Genomic DNA, 9,169 nt, shown 5'->3' on the forward strand with positions numbered 1-9,169 from the left:
CACAGTTACTGAAAACGGCACAAACTTACAGATTTTTAGCATCTTGAGGATGTGATTGTTATAGTGTTAAGTGAAAAGAATGAAATTCAACATGTATAAATGTGATCAATCTACCCAGAAAATATGTGGGAAGCTCACTAGAAGAAAATGCATCAAATGCATCAAATGTAGAAGCGAGAGGCTTTTTTTTTTTTTTTTTTTTTTTTTTTTTCTGTCCCCCAGGCTAGAGTGCAGTGGTGCAATCTCAGCTCACTCCAACTTCCGCCTCCTGGGGGTTCAAGTGATTCTCCTGCCTCAGCCTCCTGAGTAGCTGGGATTACAGGTGCACGCCACCATGCCTGGCTAATTTTTGTATTTTTAGTAGAAACAGGGTTTCACCATGTTGGTTAGGGTGCTCTCAAAGTCCTGACCTCGTGATCCACCTGCCTCGGCCTCCCAATGTGCTGGGATTACAGGCATGAGCCACCACTCCCAGCCGCGAGAGGCTTCTTTAACATGATCAGTGGTGTGAACTAATTTTTTTTCCAAATGTGTATGAGCTGCTTTAATAATAAAAATACATTCATTTCTTTTATAATAAAAATAAACTTGTCTTATGAGAATAATAAACTTGTTTATGTTAAACATTATGAAGACGTAAAAGTCTAGAAACCACCTATTGTAAGTTATAGAGCGCCCACTTCCAAAGCACATATACTAAAATTGGAACGATGCAGAGAAGATTAGCATGGCCCCTGCGTGTAAGTTACAGAATGAGGAAGATATGGTGTGCATACGACAAATGCAGTTAGGACAGTCAGGCAGGTGAATGAACAAGGACCGAGAAGATCACGGAGATACAAAGCTGCAGTGTTGGGCTCTGGTGACTGTCCCTTCTCACCTTTCCCTTGAACGTGGTGATTTAAAGGCAGGGAGAGAGGACTGGAAGGAGCCCAGGAGCCTCATCTGTGAGGCCCAGCGGACACTTGACTCTGTAGTCTGCCCGAAGGCGAGCGCAAAGAAGGGAAGCTAATGTGTTTTAAAACCACTTGGTCCAAATGAAATTACATAACCCAGGAAGGAACAAATCGCGTCGCTGATGAGAGTTTTTTTAAAAAATAAAGGAACGAGAAAAGACACAGGCTTGCTCCTGATGCCGCCCTTTGAGGGAGACAAGCTGGCTTGGGGGAGGGCACCTGGAGGTGCTGGCTTCGTTCTCTCATCCTCTTCAGCAGCTATAAAAGGGGGACAGAGGCTCCCGCCTCCTCGGCCCCACTGCGCCAGTAGCCAGGACAGCGCCTCTACCACACTCGAGAGCGGTGAGTAGCACATCCAGGCGCGGGAGCTTGGGTCCTCTGCTTTGCTACTTTGTAAAATCGTCCCTTTCTGTCTGAGTGTGGGTCGGGTTGAGACCCTGCCGGCTCTCCTGGCGGCTGAGGCTAGCCCTGAGCAGGAGAGGCAGAGAAGGCAGCCCCTGGGTTCTTGCATCCAAAGCCACCCTGCCCTCCCAGGGCCCCAAGGCTCTGGCGCTGTCCTTGGTGGAGACACCAGGCAAAGATGTCCCATTCAGCTCCGCTGACACAGAAATCCCACAGGACAGACAGCCGAAGTCTCCACCTCTCAGGGAGGCAGGTCCTTGGGGATCAGGAGCCAAGTGAGCATCACTAGCATTCTAGGACATCCCTCACGTGGCATCGGTCCTGTGCTAGAGAAAATGCAAACAGCCAGCGTGCTGGGATGCATCTCTTTATCACTCTTCAAGGTGGCACCTCCATTTCCTCTAAACTGGGGAACGCCCCACCCCACCTGGCATGGGAAGCCCTGCCAGATCTCTAAAAAGGAGAGGGGTTGGTATTTTAAATTGTTCTGATGGAGAGCACTTTCTGTGGGGCTCCGGGAGGGACTGGAAAGTCAAGGTCAGCAGGAGGGGGTCTTCCCCAGAGCAAGATGGAGCTCTTGGGCATCTTCCCACGGCTCCCAAAGCACCACAGGTGGAGGAAGGAGGAGGGGCATCTGCAGCAGGTGTTTCCAGGTCTGCCACGATGGATGCTGTTTAGGCATTTCAGCACCTCCACTCCAGTGGGGTGGAAGGGGCTTTCTATGCACCTGGTCCCATCCACGGCAGCCCCCTCCTCCCATCACCGATAGCAAGTGGCCCTGCCTGGTGAGAAGAGGTCCCAGATGCTGCAGGTTTACCTTGGAGCCTCAGAAGACTGGATCTAGCGACATGGCAAGGGTGAGTGGGCTTGGTTAGGGCAGAGGATGCAGACTCATTCTATAACACGCAGCTGTCAGCTGACATCCCCCAGCAGGGCAGGGATGGCAGGCTGGAACCAGGCATTAGGAGGCCATGAGACAAATGTGGGAAAGGACCATGCACCGGATTCCAGCCCCTGAGCCTGGTCCAGGCTTGGCACTCCCCAGCTCCCCAACCATGTCTGAGGTTTAGCAAGTGGCTGCCTCCACCTGTGCAGCTCCCTGGGCTCCTCCCTACAAACCTGCTGTCCTGGGTGTGCAACATGAACAGCCGTGCAGAGGCCTGCTGCACCTTCTGGTTCCCTAACACAGGCCGATAGACAAACCCAAGGCTGTTCCGTGATAGCCCCTCTTTTTAACGCGTAGCTCACACACCTCCTGAGGGCTTTCTGATCATGACCATCAATGTACATGTGACCGATCCCGTCAGAGGCTGACGCACACAGAAGCATCTCACTTAACACCTCATTGCACAGAAGAGAGAATGGGGTCACAGGTGGGTGGGGGACCATGCAGAGAGCCAGGTTCAACTGCTATTTCTGTGCTTCTTCCCACCCCAGCACAGATCAGAGGAACACATGGAGATCTATGTGGCTATGTGTACTGCACATCTACACATATACACACACTCACACGCACACATACACATCTACACACACACATCTACACTCAAACACACATCTACACACATACACACACATACACTCACACACACATTTACACACACACACCTACACACACACACCTACACACACACATCTACACACATCTACACACTCACACACATACACACACACATCCACATGCATACACACACGGATCTACACACATACACACACATCTACACACATACACACACGCACCGTGTGCACACAAGTCACACCCTCTTGTACACATATACACACACAACTGTGCGCTGACATGCACACACACTCACGCACATACTTCTCTCTCACACACACACTTCTCTCTCACACACACAGCGCTCACAGGTCCCAGCTCTGTGCACACGCACCCTGATGCCCATGTAACGCTGCTCCTGCCCCTTCTCCCCCAGGCCGTGTCCTCCTCATTTGGATCTCCCCTCCAGCGGGGTCTCCTCGGAGGAGCCAAGGGATGAAGGTGCTGAGGGCCTGGCTCCTGTGCCTGCTGATGCTGGGCCTGGCCCTGCGGGGAGCTGCAAGTCGTACTCACCGGCTCTCCATGGAGATCCGCAGTGAGTGCCTGGACCCCTGTCAGCCTCCCTTACCCCACCCTGCCTCACCCCAGAACCTGGTGCAGCCTGGTCACTCGAGAACCTGGCAGGAACGGGGTGTGGGGGAGGAAAGGGAAGTCAGTCATGGTGCTTTTTTGAACTCCTGCTTCCCAAAGCCAGCCCATGCCCAGAAATGGCCTCACCAGGACCTCTGGGTGCCTGTTCTTCGGGTGGGTCCCAGCATGGCCTGGCAACTGGGCTGAGACCCCCTGCCTGTGCGCTCTGCCCTGCTGCCTCTGGGAGCACACAGCACACCCTGGGGACATGTGCCCATGGTCTGCTCCAGCTCCTTCCTTTCCAGCCCCTGACATCAATCCTGCCTGGTACACCAGTCGTGGGATCAGGCCTGTGGGCCGCTTCGGTCGGAGGAGGGCAGCCCTGGGGGACGTCCCCAAGCCTGACCTGCGACCCCGGCTGACCTGCTTCCCCCTGGAAGGCGGTGCTATGTCCTCCCAGGATGGGTGACAGCCAGCTTGTCAAGAAAATCACTCTGGAGCCTCCCCCACCCCGCCCTCTCCTCTCCTTCGGGCTCCTTTCCCTTCAATCCTAATAAAAGCTCTGGTCTTGTTTAGTTGCATATTCACGACTGTGTGGTGGTGACTCTGAAGTTCTTCCCTCCTGGGATGTTAGACTAGAAAGAACCTCAGAGCCCAGCAACTTCTTTGGAAGAAAAGGCTCTGTGACTTGGCAGAGGACACCTGGCACTGAGGTGTGGAGCTGGGACCACCCTTGGTCACCAGCAGCCCACAGTCACCCCTACACCCAAGCTGCCCTGAGTGACTGCCCAGGCTGCCAACTGCATGAGGCCAGGAGGTGCCACATGTCATACTCTGCAGGACACTGCCCCCATAGGAGGGTAGCACAGCCCCCAGCCTGAGCCCTGGGCAGCCCCTCAACGCCAGTCCTTTTTTTTCTAGACTTTATTTTTCAGAGCAGCTTTAGGTTCACAGCAAAATTGGGTAGAAGGTACAGAGAGTTCCCATCCGCCCACTTCCCCCACATCCGCACAGCCTCCCCCATGGTAAACACCCCCACCGAGGGTGCCTTTGTCCCAGTCAAGGAACCCACGCTGACACATCATCCCCATCCCCATCCAGCCTATGTCAGAGCCCACTCTTCACGCTGCATGTGCTGCGGGTTCGCACAAATATACAACAACATGATGTAGCATCATGCAGAGTCGTTTAACTGTCCTAGAAGTCCTCTGGGCTCCACCTATTCATCCCTCCCGACAACCCCTACAACTGCGAGTCCTCCTATTGCAGCCTGTCTTGCCCGCCTCTTACTCAGGGAAGATGCACCATGGATTGTTTCAGACCCATGGCAGGGAAACTTGAACCTAGATGGCTCCCACGCCACGCGCGTCCCTTTCAAATCCCACGGGGATGTCTCCACGTCCTGCCTCAGGTGTAGCTTACGTTGACATTGGGGGCACACTTGCACCACCTGGGAGATTGAGTTCATCCTTTGAATCCCTGAGCCTCAGTTTCCACATCTGCATGCCACAGAACAGCAACGCTTACCTCATTCCTGAGCTCGGTGGGCATGGCACCTGCACACCAGCCAGCACAGGGTGGGTGCTCTGTGAGTACAAACCCCTTCCCCAAGGCCCACCCCCCAACCCAGCCATGTAACAGGCTTAACCAGCAACCTCCAACCCAAAGCTTGGCTTGGACTCTGCTGGACACTGCCTGCAGATGCTGATCTCAGGAACCCACCCTGACCACAACCCTCTTGGCCATGCATGCTCAGAGGGGCCAGTGGCAAGGCCCAGACCACCCACACGGGGCTGAGTTAGGGTGACTGCACCTCCCCAGCTACAGGGGAGCCCCTCCAGCCCTGGGCACCTCACCAGGGTAGAGTGAGCCTGCGGGAACAGGAAGGGGGGCAAGGCCTGGTCCTAAGGCAGCAGGGGCTAGGTCAGGCCTTAAAGAGGCCCCAGCCCTCAAAAAGTTAAACAGGTAGTTATCAAATGACCCAACAATTCACGCCAGGTGTAGACCCTGGAAAGCTGAGGGCAGGTGCTCAGCACATCCCCACACAGCAGCGTTTACAGCGGCACGCTTCCCAGTAGCCAAAGGGTGGTCACGACCTGAATGCCCATTGCCTTAGTCAGTTCGGGCTGCTCTAACAAGATAGCATACGCACAGAGGCTCAGCCAGTAAACACTCGTTACTCACAGTTCTGGGGGCAGGAAGTTCTAGATCAAGGTGCCAGCTGATCGGACACCTTGATCCGACACCATCTTCTTCCTGGTTTACAGACTCCGTCTTCTCGTTGTATCCTTGCACGACAGAGAGCAGAAAGAGGAAGCAAGCTCTCTAGCCTCCTCTTATGAGGGCACTAATTTCATCCATGAGGGCTCCACCTTCATGACCTAATATCCCAAAGACCCGATCTTCTAATACCACCACAATGGGGGGAGGATTTCAACATGTAAATTTGTGGTGGAGGGGGAAGACGCAAACATTTCATAACATCCATCAACAGAAGAATAGAAAAACACAGCGTGGTCTATCCATGCAATGGAATATTACTCAGCCATGAAAAGGAATGGAGCACTGATACATGCCACAACATGGAGGAACCTTGGAAGCACCATGCTAAGCGAAAGCAGCGAGGCACAAGAATTCAAATGTGTATGATTCTGTTTATATAAAAAGATTGTATGAAATTGCATATTCTATGGAAGTAGATTCATGGCCATCAGGGGATAGGGAAGAGGGGTTGGGGGGAATGACTGCTTAATGGATATGGGGGTTCCCTTTTGGAGGCGATGAAATGTCTTAGAAGTGGACCATGGCGGTGGCTGAAGAATAGACTGAATATATTAAAAGCATATTTTCAGCATCCTTCTCCCAAGAATAAGGCCAGTCTCCTACATAGGAAATTATCATACCTGAGCAAACCGTTGTAGTAATTTCACAACATCATCTAGTTTTTAGTCCGTACTCAAAAATCCCCACGTGTAGCAAGACAGTCTTCTTTTCCCCCACCGGGCTCCAATCTAAATTCACAGTCAGCTGTTTCTCTTTGATTCCTGACCAGTTAATTTTTTATGTTGTCCCGGTGTTGACTTTTTCAAGCACCCAGATGAGTCGTCTTGGAAAATGCTCCGCCTATGCGGTTTGTAAGTTGTTCTCCCACGGCCATGTACCTGTTCTTCCATTCCCTGTACTTCCTGTCATCAGAGAGGTGCATCCAGGGTCTTGCCTGGATTCAGGTCACGCACGGTGGACCCAAACACTCTATGTCTTTCCTATTGCATCATATCTGACCATGGGACCCCGGGCTCCCTCTCTGACAGGTGCTATTTGACCCTGTGGTAGAGACAGATCTCTTCATTGTAAGAGGTTTTTTCCTGTGTGATCAATGTGAAATCTGTGGTGGGGACAGGGCCCCATGGCCAGATCCTGTTTCCCAGCCAGCTTGCAACCTGAGATGTCAGTGTCCCCTGACTACTCATGCCAGGCTGAGCTCCTGCACCACAAGTCACCCCCACACCACGATGATTCTCTAATTCCTTCCACAGTCATTAGCTGGATTCTTCCAGAGAATATTTTTTTTCCTTTTTTTCTCAGAACTTTATAATTTTTGACACTCAAATTGGTCTAAATTTGGCCAGTGGGAGTCCTAAAGAGGGAATAAATTTAAAAAAAAAACAAAAACAAAAAACTTTTTTTAAAGAATAGTTCTGTGAGTCAGCCCATCTGGGAAACACAGATCCATCCAGAGGAATGGGATAGGAACCTATTCAAGAGGAAACAAGACAGGCTGGGCACGGTGGCTCACGCCTGTAATCCCAGCACTTTGGGATGCTGAAATGGGCAGATCACCTGAGGTCAGGAGTTTGAGACCAGTCTGGTGAAACCCCATCTCTGCTAAAAATGCAAAAATTAGCCGGGTGTGGTGGCAGGCACCTGTCGTCCCAGCTACTCGGGACTGAGGCAAAAGAATCACTTGAACCCAGGAGGCAGAGGCTGCAGTGAGCTGAGATTGCACCACTGCACTCCAGCCTGGGTGACAAGAGCAAAACTCCATCTCAAAACAAAAACAAAAAAAAAAAGAAAGAAAGAAAAGAAAAGATTAGCCTCACAGGCTGGGACGGCAGGGACTCCCAGGGCCACTCATCAACATTGCCATGCCTCTGGCCTCCACCACCACCCGCCACAGGCAAACAACAGCTTATGAGAAGACCCAGGTCCAAACTCAGGCTAAGCAGGGCTGGAGCTGCTTCCCCAGCCGCAACCTGGACAGTGGGCACACGGACCAGCTTCCCCCAGGGTCTGGAGCTGGTGGGGTCCTGGAGTCATTTATCCCGAATCATCTGTGACACAAATGTCTGCGGCCCTGCTGGGGCCTCTCCCTGTGTGCTCTCAGAAATGGGGCCTTCCTGCCTGCTGCCCCACCCCAGCCCCGTTTCGGGACAGGGAGATACGGTGGCGGAGCATGGACACAGCTGAGCCTTCCACACGCAGGTGTCGGGCTGCGGGGGCTGTTTTGAGGAAAGCCCGCCTGTTCTTTAGGTCTCCCGGAAAAAAACACGCTTTCCTCCCTTGGTTGGATACACATGTGTTAAGTGACTGGTGTGTGCCAGGCAGTGTAGGGGACCCTGGGAATCCCACAGAAATCAGGGCAGACAGAGGCCCTGCTCTCACTGAGGGTCTCAGCCTCACCTATGCTCACCTGGAAGGATGTAGAAATCCCTGTGCAGTCTGATGGGATCAGAACCTCCGGGTGAGACGCAGCGGTGGAGCTTGATTTTTTTTTTTTTTTTTTTTTTTTGGAGATGGGGTCTCATTCTGTTGCCCAGGCTGGAATGCAGTGGCTTGATCGTGGCTCACTGCAGCCTCGACCCCCAAGGCTCAAGCAATCCTCCCACCTCAGCCTCCAGGGTAGCCAGGACTACAGGTGTGCACCACCACATCCAGCTAATTTTTTGTTTTGCTTTTTGTAGAAACAGGGTCTCTCTTTGTTGCCCAGGCTGGTCACAAACTGCTGGCCTCGAGTGGTCCTCCCGCTTCGGCCTCCCAAAGTGCCAGGATTACAGGCATGAGCCACCGCACCCTGCTTAGGTGCAGGGCTTTCCGAAGCTCCCCAGGCGACTCCAGCATAGGGTTGAGCCCCGCCTGCCTAGTGGTGAGGGAGGAGGGGAAAGGGGTAGTCACAGTACCGGGAGACGGGGAACCCAGGGCTCCAGGACCACCACAGATCTGTCCACCCTTGGGGAGGCCATGAAATGACTCCTTGAGGAATCTCATATTCCTTCCCTTCTACGTCATCAAGCCGCTCCTCTGCAGCTCCTCTGAGCGCCTCCTGGTTTACTCTTCAGCAGAGCAAGCCCTCAGGACGCCAGGACCCTGGGACTTGCCTTACACAATGCTGGAGCGCCGTCTGGTGGCCACGGGCAACCTCAGCCTGCAGCCGCCTGCAAGGTGGGTCCCACCTGGGCTCAGGGCCCGCTGCAGGGGCACAGGGCACGAGGACACAGCCTAGCACACTGGGAACTCACACTTCATGTTCTTCATAGGCAAGGGAAGCATGGCATGAAAAATGGTCCAACTTTATTAGCAGCCGGAAACTGCAATGTGCATAGCAATAATAGTGTCAGATTTCACCTGTGAAATTGTCTAAGAAACGAGGACAGCACTCGTGAAAAGCAAGGGAACAGGCCCTCTG

General features: G+C 53.0%; 1 protein-coding gene and 1 non-coding gene across 2 annotated transcripts; both read left to right on the forward strand.

Moving 5' to 3' along the window:
• Positions 1-672: 672 nt before the first annotated feature.
• On the forward strand, positions 673-778 carry LOC116269270. The gene has a single exon (XR_004176750.1). It is a non-coding gene; the product is annotated as a U6 spliceosomal RNA (small nuclear RNA).
• Positions 779-3,127: 2,349 nt separating this feature from the next.
• Positions 3,128-7,345, forward strand: PRLH (prolactin releasing hormone). Its single transcript, XM_017947198.3, has 2 exons — positions 3,128-3,451; positions 3,792-7,345. The coding sequence occupies exons 1-2, from the start codon at positions 3,352-3,354 to the stop codon at positions 3,953-3,955; spliced, it is 264 nt and encodes an 87-aa protein (XP_017802687.1). The 5' UTR covers positions 3,128-3,351; the 3' UTR covers positions 3,956-7,345.
• The last annotated feature ends 1,824 nt before the right edge of the window (positions 7,346-9,169 follow it).

Source organism: Papio anubis, chromosome 10 (genome assembly GCF_008728515.1).
Source record: "Papio anubis isolate 15944 chromosome 10, Panubis1.0, whole genome shotgun sequence".
NCBI lineage: Eukaryota > Metazoa > Chordata > Mammalia > Primates > Cercopithecidae > Papio > Papio anubis.